This window comes from Dipodomys spectabilis, unplaced genomic scaffold, assembly GCF_019054845.1.
Source record: "Dipodomys spectabilis isolate Male_0828 unplaced genomic scaffold, ASM1905484v1 ptg000480l, whole genome shotgun sequence".
Classification (NCBI taxonomy): Eukaryota; Metazoa; Chordata; class Mammalia; order Rodentia; family Heteromyidae; genus Dipodomys; species Dipodomys spectabilis.
The window spans coordinates 2736039-2751749 of NW_024871157.1; the positions used below are offsets into that span (position 1 = coordinate 2736039).

The 15711-nt window shown below is 53.9% G+C and overlaps 1 protein-coding gene across 3 annotated transcripts in view; it reads left to right on the top strand.

Annotated features, from left to right (window-relative positions):
* Acad10 (acyl-CoA dehydrogenase family member 10) overlaps positions 1-13445 on the top strand; it is a 31898-nt gene extending 18453 nt beyond the window's left edge. For 2 of the 3 annotated variants that reach the window (XM_042669040.1, XM_042669041.1), the window contains 13 exons: positions 1-182; positions 843-993; positions 1737-1882; positions 3506-3679; positions 4954-5354; positions 6010-6150; positions 6935-7072; positions 7184-7274; positions 8294-8452; positions 9088-9260; positions 11246-11389; positions 12284-12361; positions 12820-13445. In XM_042669040.1, the coding sequence (XP_042524974.1) occupies positions 1-182; positions 843-993; positions 1737-1882; positions 3506-3679; positions 4954-5354; positions 6010-6150; positions 6935-7072; positions 7184-7274; positions 8294-8452; positions 9088-9260; positions 11246-11389; positions 12284-12361; positions 12820-12960 (2119 nt within the window). In that variant the 3' untranslated portion in view covers positions 12961-13445. The remainder of the gene's footprint in view (positions 183-842; positions 994-1736; positions 1883-3505; positions 3680-4953; positions 5355-6009; positions 6151-6934; positions 7073-7183; positions 7275-8293; positions 8453-9087; positions 9261-11245; positions 11390-12283; positions 12362-12819) is intronic. The other variant, XM_042669042.1, reaches the window with a different exon arrangement.
* Positions 13446-15711: the final 2266 nt, after the last annotated feature.

Consider the following 15711-nt stretch of genomic DNA (forward strand, 5'->3'; position numbering starts at 1 on the left):
TGTCGTAGGCACACCCTTCTATTTGATGGAATACTGCCCAGGTCTCATCTACAAAGACCCCTCCCTGCCAGGCTTGGACCCAAGCCATAGACGAGCCATCTACACTGCCATGAACAAAGCTCTGTGCACAATTCACAGTGTGGACCTGAAGGCCACAGGACTAGAAGTCTATGGGAAACAAGGTGAGCAGAAGCTGCTGGGCCTCTGCAGTTAGGGTCTGGATGGTAGCCTTGAACTAAGGCCTTGCACTCTTGCTCGGCTTTTTCACTCGTAACTGATGCTCTATCACTTGAGCCACACCTCCAATCCATCCATCCACTTTTTATAAAATTAATGCATGTGAGTTTTAGGTGTTTCTCATTCTGCTACCTGTTTCCTTCCTCCCTTCCTTCGCCCCTCTCTCCCTGTGTCCCTCCATCCTTCCCAGACAAAGCCTCACTGTTTTCTAGGCTGGCTTTGACCATTTTGTCTCAGCCTCTGAGTAGCTGGTACCCAAGGCTTTACATACTTTATCATCCCAGAAACTTAGGAGAATCATTTCATGGATGAGAAAGATAAGGCACAGAAGGGTTAAGTCATGTCTGCTTGTCTGGCTGCAGAGTTCATGCTCTTAGTTGGCCATTGTTGTTTGGACAAAAGGGACTGACTCTAGGCTATTAGGAAGCTTACAAGGTGTGCAAGATGGCCGGGGTTCACTAGGAAGGCCACGTGGAGCATACAGAACCAAACAAGGCAGACACTGACATAACACTCCAGTGCTTCTGAGGGTTTCACCACCCTGGCTAGTTTTCAAAGCCTTTGGAGGTTGCTGGCACCGCAGGTTCTAACCGTGGTCCCCACAGGGGACTATCTTCCCCGCCAGGTGCAAACCTGGACCAAGCAGTACCGAGCCGCGGAAACCAGCACCATCCCCGCCATGGAGAGGCTCATCCAGTGGCTGCCGCTCCACCTCCCCCAGGAACAGAGGACCACGGTGGTGCATGGGGACTTCAGGTGGGCACATGTCGGGGAGTGGAGTACTAGATGGGAAAGATGATGGGCAGGGCCCTTGAAGAGGGAAATCACACCATGGGCCATGGTCTATTTGACAGAAGGAATTATTCCTCTTACCTCATGCTTTGTCAGCCTTGACCCTAAGGCATTTGGGGGGAGCTGCTCTCCGTGGTGCCTTCTCCCCGCTCCCAAGTTGTAACCACTAGAAGCACCTTAGACAATGTCCCCTGGACTTCTTGGCTGGTGGCTCATGGCTTTGAAGGAAGCCTTGTCACCTTTCCAGACCCAGCCTAGACCTAGGAGCCCCCTGCATCCCTGCTCCTTACCATGTATTTGTTAGGAACCAGGGGCCTCAAGAGGCGAGGCGTTAGGCTGGAATTTTTGTGGCATGACCATCAAGGACTTTGCACATCTGCTTTCGAGTCGTTGGAAGGTAGCTGTGGGGAACGGGCTGCCTGGCCAGCGCTGTGGTCCACAGTAGAGGAATTCTGCCACCCTCCGCCCTCTGCGGAAAGGAAGCTGGGCAAATAACTGGGTAGACAATCTCCCGCCAGTGCCTCTGATTGGCTGAGTACAGCGGGAAGTCAGAACACCAGGTGACCCCGCAGTCCACACTCCCAGCACGTCCAGGGCAGGCGGGGTAGGGAGGGTGCTTGGAAGAACAAGTGGACCGTGCTGGTACAGAGCACACCCTCAGGCAGAGTCCCCCGAGCCGTCCATCTCATTCCCATGTGGCTTTTCAGGCTCGACAACCTGCTGTTTCACCCAGAAAAGCCAGAAGTGCTTGCTGTCCTGGACTGGGAACTTTCCACCTTAGGTGACCCCCTCTCAGATGTCGCGTACAGCTGCCTGGCTCACTACCTGCCGTCCAGTTTCCCACTGCTGAGAGGTAAGAATGGCCCCGCCTGGGGAGCCAGCCAGCCCAGCACTGGGAGCTAGTCTGGCCGAGGGGTGACTGGACTAGGTATGACCACACAGTCCTGGGCTGGTGTAGAAATCATGTGATGTATCCTGTCACTGCTGGGGTGAGTGGGTGTACGAGGCATGGCAGGGGACCAGTACGCCTGCCTAAAGCCCTCCTGCACATGCTCACACATGGCTAATTTCTACCTGATTTTTAAATTAAAAATACAATATTAAGGATAAAAGTGTAGCTCAGTGATAAGGTGCCTGACTACCTAACTCAAGGCCCTGAGTTCAAACCCCAGTATTGCCAAAAATAAAGAAACTTCAGCTGGGTGCTGGTGGCTCCTGCCTGTAATCCTAGCTACCCAGGAGGCTGAGATCTGAGAATGGTGGTTTGAAGCCAGCCTGGGCAGCAAGTTTCCTACGAATCTCTCTCTCTCTTTTTTTTTTTTTTGTCGGTCATGGGGCTTGACCTCTGGGCCTGGGCGCTGTCCCTCAGCTCTTCAGCTCAAGGTGAGCGCTCTACCACTTGAGCCATAGTGCCACTTCCAGTTTTCTGGTGGTTTATTAGAGATAAGCGTTTCACAGACTTTCCTGCCCAGGCTGGCTTTGAACTGAGATCCTCAGATCTCAGCCTTCTGAGTAGCTAGGATGACAGGTGTGAGCCACCAGCGCCCAGCCCCTATGAGACTCTTTATGTCCATTTAACCACTAGAAAACTAGAAGTGACCCTTTGGTTCAAGTGGTAAGCCATGCCTCCAATTCTGACATTTTCCCTGGCTAATTGGAATAAGAGTCTCCAGGATTTATCTGTCTAGGTTGATTCTGAATGATCACATCTGAGCCTGCTGAGTATCTAAGATTAGAGGCACTGGCTGCTGAGACTGGCATCAGTGGAATTTTTAATTTATTTTAATTATTTTTTGCATAATTTGATGGGGTGCTCTTCCAATGTCTGTGTGTGTGTGTGTGTGTGTGTGTTTTGCTGGGAACGGAACCCAAGGCCACGTGCTAGTCAAGTGTTCTACCACTGAATTGCAGTCCCAGCCCTTCCAGTGCTGGTGTTAACCTGGCCAAAGAACAAATATCTTCAAATGCTTGTTGAGAATATCCACTTGCTGTGAACTGTGGTCCAGGTAGAATCTGAGGCCACAGTCCTTCCTTTACTGCTGATTTTTTTTTTTCATTCATGGGGCTTGAACTCTGGGCCTGGGCGCTGTCCTTCAGCTCTTCAGCGCAAGGCTAGCACTCTACCACTTGAGCCACAGCGCCACTTCCGGTTTTTCTGCTTATGTGGTACTGAGGAATCGAACCCAGGGCCTCATGCATGCAAGGCAAGCACTCTATCACTGAGCCACCTTCCCAGCCCCTACTGCTGATTTCGTCTGAAACCTTTCAGAGCCAATTTGTGACGCATAGCTCCACGCCTAGAGCCCTGGCCATCTGATGGAGGGAGGAGGAGGTGCTGACATCATGAGCTTCCTTCTGGAGCTGGATATGAACTGAATTTCTAGGGCCTCTCGAGACCTGCATTGTTCAGCCCCTCGCCAGCCCTGGGGCAAGGCAGGCACTGACTGACGGCCCAGGTTCATCTCCTTCACTGCAGGTTTCAGTGACCAGGACGTGAGGCAGCTGGGCATCCCCAGCGCAGAGGAGTACTTCAGAATGTACTGTCTCCACATGGGCATCCCTGCCATTGAGAACTGGAACTTCTACCTGGCCTTCTCCTTCTTCCGTGTGGCGGCAATCCTACAGGGAGTCTACAAGCGGTCGCTCACAGGTAACGGGGTGGCCATTCTGATAAGTTTCAGCCAAGACAGTGCTCAACTGCTCTTCCTCTTACCCTAGAGGTATGGCAGGAACTGGTCTGACCAGAATTCTGTAATAGTTTATTCATTCATCATAAAAACTTAATAGGTAATATTTCTCTCTCTCTTTTTTTTAAATATCAGCTCTGGGGCTCGACGTCATGACTGGGCTGTGTCTCTGAGCTTTTTTGCTCAAGGATAGCACTCTACCACTTAAGCCACAGCTCTGATTCTGACTTTTTAGAGGTTAATTAGAAATAAGAGTCTCACAGAAGCTGCGTGCCAGTGGCTCACACCTGGCTACTCAGGATGCTGAGATCTGAGGATCACAGAAACCAGCCTGGGCAGGAAAGCCCATGAGTTCTTTACCTCTAATAAACTACTCAGAAAAGGCCAGAAGTGACACCGTGGCAGTGTTACCCTTGAACAAAAGAAGCTCAGGAACCAGGCACTGGTGGCTCACGCCAGTAATCCTAGCTACTCAGGAGGCTAAGATCTGAGGATCGCTGTTCAAAGCCAGTCTGGGCAGGAAAGTCCGTGAGACTCTTATCTCCAATAAACCACCAAAAAACTGGAAGTGGCGCTATGGCTCACGTGGTAGAGTGCACGCCTTGAGCTGAAGAGCTAAGGGACAGCGCCCAGGCCCAGAGTTCAAGCCTCATGACAAAAAAAAATCTCACTCTCCTGCCCAGGCTGGCTTTGAACCTCGATCCTCAGATCTTAGCCCCCTGAGTAGCTAGGATGACAGTTGTAAGCCATTAGTACCAGCTTAATTATTCTTTAAAAAGGAAAAACAGTCCTTGTGAAAAGACTTGGTGCAGGCATTTCAGAGAGCATAGGGAGAGCAACTCAATTGAGCAGCTACTGCTGCTTGCTGATCCAGACAAAATGCTGAATAGCCCCTGGCCATCTGTCATCACGTGACTCTTGTCCAGCCAGGTGGCTGAGCACAGTACAGGATGCCTCCTCGCCCGCTGGTGCAGCACGAGTCACTGGCGCACCCCTAGGCGAATTCAGTTTCTTGTAGTGAAGCACAGAGGGCAGGTAGACCTGCCTTTGACTTCGAGTTCCCTGTCTGTTCATTGGCAGCTTGAACAAGTCACTTCCATCCCTGAGCCTCAGTTTCCTGTGCAAAGTGCAGATTAAGACAGTGGTATGGCTGGAAATGAGCGGTAGTGGCGGTCACCCTTGCACAGGTCAGCATCCCAAGATGCCTCTAATCGCTGCTGTCCCTCGTTCTGCTTAGGGCAAGCAAGCTCAGCGACGGCTGGACAGAGTGGCAAGCTGGCCGAATTTATGTCTAACTTGGCATGGGACTTTGCAACTAAAGAAGGCTTCCGAATTTTCAAAGAGATGCCAGTCACCAAACCACTCACAAGATCCCACCATGTGTGGAGCCGAGCACAGGGCCTGCTGAGCCCCACCGGCACGAGGAGATACAGCTCTGTTCCAGAAGCTTCGCCAGCTCATGCCACCAAGGGGGCTCTGGTCCTCTCTCCAGAGGGCCTCTCCCCAAGGGTCAGGATGCTGTATGGCCGGCTGCAGCAGTTTATGGAGCAGCAAGTGTACCCTGCAGAGCCAGAGCTGCAGCGACACCAGGCCTCCGCCGACAGGTGGAGCCCTTCCCCGCTCATAGAAGACCTCAAGGTAAGGAAGAGCTGGCCGCGGGTAACATGGCCGACCTCGGCCCTTACTCCAGGGCTCGCCTGTGGCCCTCAGGCCCGCTGAGCAGAACTAATCTTGGCTCCCCATCCTCGGGTTTATCCTGAGTTCTGCTGTGTAGTCACAAACACACAGATGGGTGTGGAAGAGGAAGGCTGCGTGTGGCTCGGAAAGCCAGGCCAGCCGGGTTGTCTATTTTAGAATGGACGTGATAAAGTGTGTGTGGTTTCCATCTGCACTGATTTCAACCCCAGTACCAACACACACACACCACACACACACACACACACACACGCACACACACACACCACACACACACGCACACACACCACACCACACCACACCATACACTAATACCCATGTAGCAAACACCTTGAGAGAAGTAATGCCTAGTATACATCTTTTTTGGTTACTTCTGGTCATACCTGAATAAATTCAGATATGTAAACCTGGGGGCCAGCTGACGGCCTGTCACTGCTGGCTGGCTCAGGCTGTTCCCCGGGGGGCTTCTCGTGTTTCTGCCATCTGCCTATCCAGCCAGCGGCAGCCACTCAGGTCATTGTTCTTGAGACCACTGCATCTCTACTGCATCTCCCATTAGACATCCTTTCTGATTCTGGCTCATGTTTTCCTGTGACAGGACAAGGCCAAGGCTGAAGGACTTTGGAACCTTTTCCTTCCTTTGGAGAGCGACCCAGAACAAAAATACGGAGCAGGACTGACCAACGTGGAGTACGCACATCTGTGTGAAGTCATGGGCATGTCTCTGTATGCGCCTGAGGTACCTTTGCCATGCCTTGCTCAGTGCAAGAAGAGTAGCTCCCCACCCAGAAAGGCAGACTCAGGGCAGCTGACAGGAGCGTAAACTTTTCATCTGAAAGGAGGACAGCGGTCAGCTCAGCAGGGCAGTCACCCAGGGATGGCAGAGACTCCAGCCCCGGCGCACACAAAGGGGTCTGCAGAGAATTTGAGATTTCATTTTAAAAATGCACATGAGGGCTGGGAATGTGGCTAAGTGGTAGAGTGCTTGCCTAGCATGCATGAAGCCCCGGGTTCAATTCCTCAGTACCACATACACGGAAAAGGTGGGAAGTGGCGCTGTGGCTGAGCAAAAGAAGCTCAGAAAAAGTGCCACGGGCCCTGAGTTCAAGCCCCAGGACTGGTACAAATATAAATAAAGAAAAATGCATGTGTGCCTATAATTCTAGTTACTAAGGAGGTGGAGATCTGAAGATCCCAGTTCAAGCTTGCCCAGGCAGGAAAGTCTGTGAGACTCTTAGTCACCAGAAGAGCACACAGCCACTCTTCGAGCACCCAGCTTGATAGAAAAAGCTCAGGGACAATGCCCAGACCCTGAGTTTAAGCCCTACTACTACTACTACTACTACTACTACTACTACCACACACACACACACACACACACACACACACGCACGCACACGCACGCACGCACACAGGGCATATATGAGCATTTTCATAGGGGGAGAGGAGGAGTACTTCCACGAGTCCTCAGCGGGAGTTTGAACGTGGCTGTGGGGGTCTCTGCTGCTCTTTGTCCTTGGCAGATGTTCAACTGCTCCGCGCCAGACACGGGAAACATGGAGCTGCTGGTGCGCTATGGCACGGAGGAGCAGAAGGCCCGCTGGCTGATCCCTCTACTGGAGGGCAGGGTGCGCTCCTGCTTTGCCATGACGGAGCCCCAGGTACCTCCCTTGGGCCATCCTGCCTTGCTGGGCCCGCCTTGCTGGGCCTGCCTAGTCTCTGCACAGAGGCAGGGGCAGTGGTGGCGCTAACTGGAACGTGCTTCCACGCAGGTGGCCTCGTCAGATGCCACCAACATCGAGGCTTCCATCCGAGAGGAGGATGGTGTCTATGTCATAAATGGTCGCAAGTGGTGGATCTCAGGTATATGGCCTAGAATCAGCTTTCAAATACATGACAATGGGTATCAGCGAGCACGCTTCCTGAGGCCTGGTAGGCCAGCTCTCTCTTAGGTGACACTAAAAGGGTATTGAGCCAGGTGCTCAGCCTGTAATCCTAGTTACTCAGGAGGCTGAGATTTGGAGGGAGGATCAGAGTTTGAAGCCAGTCTGAAAAAAAAAAAATCTGTAGGATTCCATCTCCAACTAACTAGAAACATGCTGAATGAGAGCGCAAGGCCCTGAGCTCAAACCCCGATACCTGCCAACACCCCCTCACCACACACACTCACAGATCTAAACAGGGAGAGCCCATCTCTGCTCTCAGCAGGAGCACACTGCTCTCACATGCTGTGTCGTGGGGCAAGGTATAACCCACCTGTCACCATCTGCCCCACAAGTGACTCTGTGATCTGTCCCCTCTGTGATGGTCCCCTGCTTTTAGCTCAGGTGTGTTACATCAAAAGGGTTGAGAGCCTGGCCCCTCCCTGGGGTGTCGCCTCTCCCAGGTCCCCCATAAACATTCTGGACTGTCTCACTGGCCCCCCTCCCCCCTTTCTACAGAAGGCAGAGATTATCACCTAAACTAGGACTCTGAGAGTGACCAGTTTCTGGGTGGCCAGTGGGAACCCAGAGGTCAAGTTCTGCCCGGCCCCAGGCCTATGCCAGTGCCATTGTTTACACTATGGGAACAGCAAGGCGCGGAAAGCAAAACTAATAGTATCTGCGGTGATTATTTCAAATCCAGTGTGACGATGCTGTTTTATAATCTTGTCATGCTGGATTCATGCCTCACTGGGACAAACCCAGTTTTGTTTTGTTTTGTTTTCCCTCAGTACCGGGACTGAACCCAGTGTTCTTGCCATATGAGCCATGCTCCCATCCCCTTAGCTCACCTGTGGTCCAGTTTCTGCACACTCACTCATCCTTGACGTCTTACAGAGCTTGTCTTGCCTTGATGGCCCTGGCGTCAGCTGACGGGGCCTGTTTCTCCTCTCCTGGCAGGCATCCTGGATCCTCGCTGCCAACTCTGTGTGTTTATGGGGAAAACAGACCCGCAGGCTCCTAGGCACCAGCAGCAGTCCGTGATCTTGGTTCCCATGGATACCCCCGGGATACAGGTCATCCGGCCTCTGACAGTGTATGGGCTCGATGATGCTCCAGGTTAGACCTCTCAGGGCCGGTCACCCCAAGTGTGGGTCTGATGCTGGGGAACAGCTTTGGCGGCCCTTGCTCAAATTCAGGACCTGCCTAAGGTACGGGTCTGATGGTATTGGGAGTACCACGTTGTTCTGCATTGTATTTCCATAGTGAATACCAGCCATGGATCAGATGTCAGATGTATTTGCATGGTATTTGCATGCATTGCCTCTTGGAAAGTGAGAGGAGGAGCATGAGTCTGACATAAGGAAGCAGGGCAGGGCAGGGCAGGGCAGGGCCGGGCCGCCCTCCTGGCCAGGTTCCAGCATGCACTGCAATCTACAGGGAGGCGGCAGCCCCCATCAGGTCCCCCCACAGTGTGAGAGGTGGTGTCGCAGGGTCATTACAGTGGTGAGCACGTAACTACGAAGTTTCAGCCTCAGGTGCCTTCATTATGTTTGCATGGAGAAGTGGCCAAATGCGCAAACGGGTCACCATAAATCAGTGAATCCATCATCTTTAATGGTTCCTTCCGGCTCCCCTGCCCCCGCCCCTAGCAGGAATGTTGCCAGCTGAGCACCTGGGCCGAGGCTAGGGAGAAACACAGTGAAGGGAACCAGGATGGACCGCGGCTCATGGTGGTGTGTTTGGTCTTTCAGGTGGCCATGGTGAAGTCCTATTTGAGCGTGTGCGTGTGCCAAAGGAGAACATAGTCCTGGGCCCTGGCCGTGGCTTTGAGATTGCCCAGGGCAGGCTGGGGCCTGGCCGGATCCATCACTGCATGAGGCTGATCGGGTTCTCAGAGAGGGCCCTGGCTCTCATGAAAGCCCGCGTGAGTACCCCTTGACCGTCTTTTCTGAGAGCAGACTAACCAGTGGAGCCAGGTGATGATTTCCTTCCCAGCAGCTGGGTCCTCAGCTTGGCTCTGCATCTGCTGCTTTGCCACTCAGATCAGAAAGGCCCCACTCTGTCCAGGCGACCAGAGGGAAAGCCAGGCTCTGTGGCAGCTGTTGGGGAGGTTCTCAGCCCCAAAGAGTCACAGCCTGCTCAGAGCCGTTTGTACTCCTCCTGGTACATGGCTGAAACTGATGCCAAACTGGGTGCCAGTGGCTCACACCTATAATCCTAGCTACTCAGGAGACTGAGGTCTGGAGGATCGAGGTTCAGTGTTAGCCGAAGGCAAAACGTCTGTGAGAATCCATCTCCCAAGTAACCAGCATAGTTATAGGCCAAAGGCATGGATCAGATGGTAGAATGCTAGCTAAGGCAAGTGCAAGGCCCTGAGTCAAACCACAGTACTGGCAAACAATCAAAACCCAGATGCCACGGTAAACCCATCTTGCTTGCTTCTTTACCCTGCATCTGGATTCCAGCATCTGGCCCTGGATTGCCCTCCTACTTCCAGCATGTTCCAAAAACGTAATGTGCTGTGGGCCCCTCAGAGGTTGGAAGTCTATGCAAAGGAGAGTTATTGCTAAGGATAAGCGTTCCATCACTGCTGTTGGTTCCACAAACATGAAGCAAACCTTGACACCAAAACAAGTATCTAACAAGAAGTGCTCTGCAGAGAACAGGAGCCATCACGTGCACTTGGGTTCCAGAGCAGAACTGTGATATACATCCTTTTGCTTGAGACAGAACAGTTCTTGGAAAACACAGATCACTGCACCCCTTACTACATTACAACTCAGACTGGCCGAGTTTGACTGCAGGTGTCTGAAGTCCTCAGGAAGCAGCTGGCATTCACATGGCAACTCTGCTCAGGACTGGGGTGCATGGGCAGAGCTAAAATCTACAAAAGACTTGCCGCCAGGAGTCTAGCGCAGTACTGGTCCTTACAGCAAAATGTGTGGTATAGTCTGCAAGGCTAACAGTGGATGATGGATCAAGTAAACCATGATGTAACAGACTAAAATCTAAAAAGAGATATTGTAGAGATCTACTTAACATAGCTATTCACTCTGTTTTCTTAAGCGGAAAGAAAGGTAGTTAAAAAGCAACATAATATAGAGTATGACTTCATTTTTTTTTTGCCAAATAAAATGTGAGTAGATAAGTCTAGGACAGCCACAAACATACGGCTTTAGTTTTTCTTTTTGCCATGGGCCTTTGCTGTGTTGTCCAGACTAGCCTTGAACTCCTAGGCTCAAGTGTCTCTTGCCTGAGTTTTTTCCCAAGTAGCTGGGACTACAAACCTGTGTCTCCATGCCCTGATCTGACAGCTACCAACTGTTAAATGTGGGTGATGAGATGGTGGGATAGTAGGTACTTTTATTTTTTTGTCTGAAAATTGATGACAGTTTTTCTGTTATTAAATTGTGTAAAAATTAAGTTACACACACACTCACGTACACACGCACAGAATGCTTATAACCCTTTCTGATGTCTTTTGGCCTGCAGACTTTAAAATCCTCAGTGCAGATGGGGCAGCCTTGACTTCCCTGCCTTGCTGCTGCTGGTGCTCTGGGTTGGGGGGGGGGTGCAAGGCTGGCTGTGGTCAGCAGGGGGCGCTCGACTCCTGTATCATGTGGGGCTTCCACAGTCATTCCCTATCTGCCAGCTTAGAGGGAAGCAGCCTTGGGCTAGAGCTGGCCATCCCTCTTGCTGTGTACGCGCAGTAAATAGTTCCTGGGAGTCATGTGCCCTGTCATCACAGGACCGTGGTCAACAGCACTCAGCTCTCCCACAAATGCCCATGGATGGCGAGTGGGCAGAAACGTGGCATGCTCCTGTCCTCCAGTCCACCCCGCGGGTCACTGCCTCCCCAGCCTCTGCCCCCCGCCCCCCACAGCAGCCCTGTGTCTCTGGTATCCGCAGGTGAAGTCCCGCGTGGCCTTCGGGAAGCCCCTGGTGGAACAGGGCACAATCCTGGCAGATATTGCCCAGTCCCGTGTGGAGATCGAGCAGGCAAGGCTGCTGGTGCTGAAAACTGCCCACCTCATGGACGTGGCAGGAAATAAGGTGGGAGGCCGAGGGCTGAGCTGGCAGCATGGAAATCTGTCCTCTCCTCCTCAGCAAACATGGAGAAAACTAGGCTTTTTGTCACTGGTGGCTACTCACCTCTGCTATTCAAGGGCAGAGAAAGGCTCAACGAAAGACGACTGAGCTTGCATTTTTACTGACTGGCTGGACTTGAACTTGAGTCTCATAGAACTGTGCAGCCCTGGTCTCCCAAGGCTTTGGTGCAGGAGTCAGACCAGACAAGTGAGCCAAGGAGAAGGACTCTACCAGCCCTGGCCCGAACACAGAATTGCCAACAGAGAGGTTCATTTCAAAGGGTGACAATACTCACTAGTCAAAGCTCTTTGTGGTGGCTGTAACGGCCACCATTGCCTAGCGCCTTGTCCAGCTTTTCTGTGGGGTGGGCTCCATCCCCTGCCAAGAGCCTCTGTCTTGGGGAGCCAAGACAGAGTTGTGGGTTCTTTGACACAGGTGATCATACACTGGAGGCTTTCAGGCACCTCACTCCGGTGCCCTCCGCCTGGACAGCTGTGTGGCTTAAGCTCTTCCTGGATCCGCCTGTGCTCCGTCCTCTATTGCTTGAAAATGGAGCTGCTGTTGCTGCTGCTATTCTTGTTTATATGTTGCTGGGGCTCAAGCTCTGCCTTGTGCGAGGCAAGCACTCTACACGGAGCAACCTCTTCAGCCTCAGCCCGCTGTGAGCTGGAACACAGCACCAGCCATTCCCTTCCTATCCACGTCCAGCAATGTGAATTCCCTGACAGCAAAGCCCGCGCTCGGGGCTCTGCCTGGGGGTGGGCTGTGGTGGGGGTGTTTTAATTTTTTACTTCTGGTGAAATGCATTGTTCTTCCAAGCATTCTGCCCCCCTTTCTAATCTTGACCTCTCCTTGTAGGCTGCCGCTTTAGAAATTGCCATGATTAAAATGGTGGCCCCGTCCATGGCCTATCGAGTGATTGACCGTGCTATTCAGGTGAGCACCAACCAAGTGACGGTAGACATGTCACCCCCTGGCCTTTGGCTGCCCACGCACCGTGCATGCCCCTCTCCTTTTCCTCTTTGAGATAAGCACTGCCAGGGGGCCCATCTCACCCCAATAGGAACACGAGAAAGCAGGCACAGTGCAGGGCAGTGACCTGCCTTAGCTCACTCAGCCTGCGCCCTGCGCAGGGCCACTTCCTCCCAGTCCTGTCACCCGACTTCCCTGGTGGCAGAAGCCGCCTTGCGGAGTAGGCTTGGTGAGTCTGGCATCCAGGTGACATGTGCCTCCATCCACATCTCTGGAGCATGCTGTGTCACACAGGTGTCGCCAGGGACACAGGGGGAAGACGGTGGCTGCTATCAGCCGTGCTGAGCAGGCTGTCATTTGCGGGGCCTCTGGGATGAGGGCTCAGCCAGGCCTCCCCTCTTCCCCTGCCCTGTGTCTGCCAGGCCTTTGGAGCGGCGGGCCTGAGTGGTGACTACCCGCTGGCTCAGTTCTTCGCTTGGGCCCGAGCACTGCGCTTTGCTGATGGCCCTGACGAGGTGCACCGGCTCGCCGTGGCCAGGATGGAGCTGAAGCCTCGGGCCTAGCCCTGTGGGAGTCCCTGCTGGCCAACTGTACCTCTCTGCAAATGGCGCTTCCTATCTGCGACAGTCATTGTGAACTCAGCCTTCCCGTGGAAGCCATTTCCTTGTGAAGCTGAGACTCATACTACAGGAAGGAAGAGGCGGGAGGCTGGTGCCGGGAGCAGAACAGAGCAGGCAGGTCCTCACACTCCGGTGGGTCTGCTCTCTCCCTGGCTGCGGGAATCGGGACACATGAGGAGCCTACTGGGTAACATGCTGCGTTCTCTCTGGAAACAGGGTGGAAGGAGAGGGTGGCCGGGGCCGAGGGGGTGCTCTGGGAACACAGAGTGAAACCCGAATGGTGAACCTGATTTTCTTCTTTCATGTGTCATATCACAGAGCACCTAAAGGGTTGTTTGGGGAAGGGGCTGGGGACGAGGACGGAGCACATCTCGTAGGCTTTGGGAACTTTCTATGTCACTGACACTGGAAATAAAAGCTCCACTTCACACTTGTTTCCCCAGCCCCTCCCTAGTGCATCAGTGACCCCACACAGGAGATATTGGGGGGTGTGGGTGCCTTGACTCCTGGCAGGTCCAGAGTCGCTGCTGCTACCGCCTCACTGCCTATCTCCACACTCCTGTGCTCATGGAAATGTCACCGAAGGAACTGCAGCGGTGGGCGTGAGGCCCCTCAGCCTGTCCGGGGGAGGGGAGCCAGCAGGTGCATACTGCTGTCAGAGGTCCCAGAGAAGTGGGTGCCCCGGAGTCCCAGGCAGAGCTAAGCAATGCCACGCGATGCTCATCTCTTCACTTGTGATGGGGCTGAGCCCATTCCAGGCAGACAAGCGGGCAGGACCATGGTCCTTGTGTGCCGCTTTGCACACGTGACCACACCACCTGGAGAAACTGCTCACTGCTGAGGTGAAATCCCCACCTCTACTAACTGCGTTCACAACACCTGCAAAATGGCGAAGAACCCCGTGTAAACTCTGGCAGGAGCCCAGCGGTCTGGTTTCTGCTTGGGGCCTTGGGAAAAGGAAGTGGTTACAGTCCTACGTCACATGCTCCTTAACCTGGTGCAGCCACACTATGCCCTGGGTATGACCCCGTTGCCCCTCGTGTTCCCTGCTTCAGGGGTGGAGGTGCCAGAGCAGCACTGGGAATGCTACCTGCAGCATGGCTGGGCCCAGGGACGAGTTCACTGGTCAGGGTTGTCAGTTCTGTCACCGGCTCACTACCCATGGGGCGCAGCCCTCAGCCGGGCTGCTCTAGTGGATGTGTAGGGGAACATGGGCAAAGCTGCTTCCTTATGACAGTTTATCTCCAGGGGCTGGTTGCTATTGACTTGGTATGACAAAGTGGCCAGAGTGGGTGTGATACGGTGTGATTTGGGTTTTTTTTTTTTTAAGGATCCACACTCCAAAGTTTACCAGGACTGAGAATAAAGGGATTTAGAGTTGGTTTGAAGTTTCCTATCACAGCAGAGGGCTCCAAAGGAACTACCCACAAAGTAACAAAAAATAAACACAAGATAGGAGCAAGAGATCCAGAAGTAAGAGAGACTCTGACCTGGTCCCAGTCTCATGGGCCCTCCCCTTGACAGTGCGGGTCAGGCCTGCTGCCTGCCAGCAGGGCACACAGTGGCTGGGAAAGGCACAGCACATCATCAAAGTATTTTTCCTCTCACAGGACCCTGGTGCAGACAAGGGTGGGTGCTGGCTTTCTCTTGGTTGACCCCTTCAGAGACTCTGGGACTGCCTGAGCCCCCATAGTTCCATCCAGGATGCTAACTTGGGGGGGGCTCTGACCCCACTACTTCTCCCTCATCTTCCTTGCAGCCACCTCTGGTCTGGGCTCTGGTTTCAGATACCGTCGAGATAATTCCAGAACAATCCAGAGGGGGTTTTATTGTGTAGCCACTGGAATTCCAGAGCCTATCTCTAGAAAAATGCAAGGACAAGCCATTTGCTATCAGCTTTGCTGTGAAAAGCAAAGCAGCACCAGGTCTGGCTGGTCTCCTCTGGCCCGAGGCTCAGTGCTTGTGCAGAACACTTGATGGACAGCCAGCCTCACGGGATCATGCAGGGCACTCCTTAGCTTCGGGGGCCCTTTCCCCGAACTTCTCTGGACAAGCCACTGCTGGCACAGCTCAGCTCCTCACCTAGGCCTTGCCTCTGACACCTCATTGCTGTGCCCTGCCCTTGCCACCCATCGCCTTTGTCCTGGCCTTCTTGCGGCCCCAGTGCCACTTCCAGGATGTTCAGGAGGAGATAAACGCATTTGCAAACCCCTCCCTTCCACGTGGCGTTTCTAAGGATCCGGGTCAAACCAGCGCTTCTCCCCCCCACCCCCACCTCTCAGCCTTTTGCACTGCTGCTCCTCCCTCGAGGCCGGCAGCCCCCTGCGTTCCTCCCCTGCCTTAGCCCTGGCTGGCCCGCCTGGCGTCCCTGCGGCCAGCCCAGGGACCGGAGGCTCAAGTGCAGGTCTGTTGGCACCTGCGGTTCGCGAACAAGCGCGCGAGGCGGGAAGGGGGAGGGATGTTCGGCCGGGGGGAAGCCTTCCCTCCAGGCCCGCCTGCCCATTGGTGGGAACGTCCCCGGGTCCGGCCTGTCCATTGGTGGGCGCGCCCTCGGGCCCCGCCTGCCCATTGGTGGGCGCGAGGCGGGCGGGGTCTCCGCCGCGGGGCTCCACGCACCTCGGCCTCCGCACAGTCCGTCCTGCGCAGGCATCCACGCCGCGCTCCGCTCCGTCCCGGCCCCGCGCCTGCACCGTC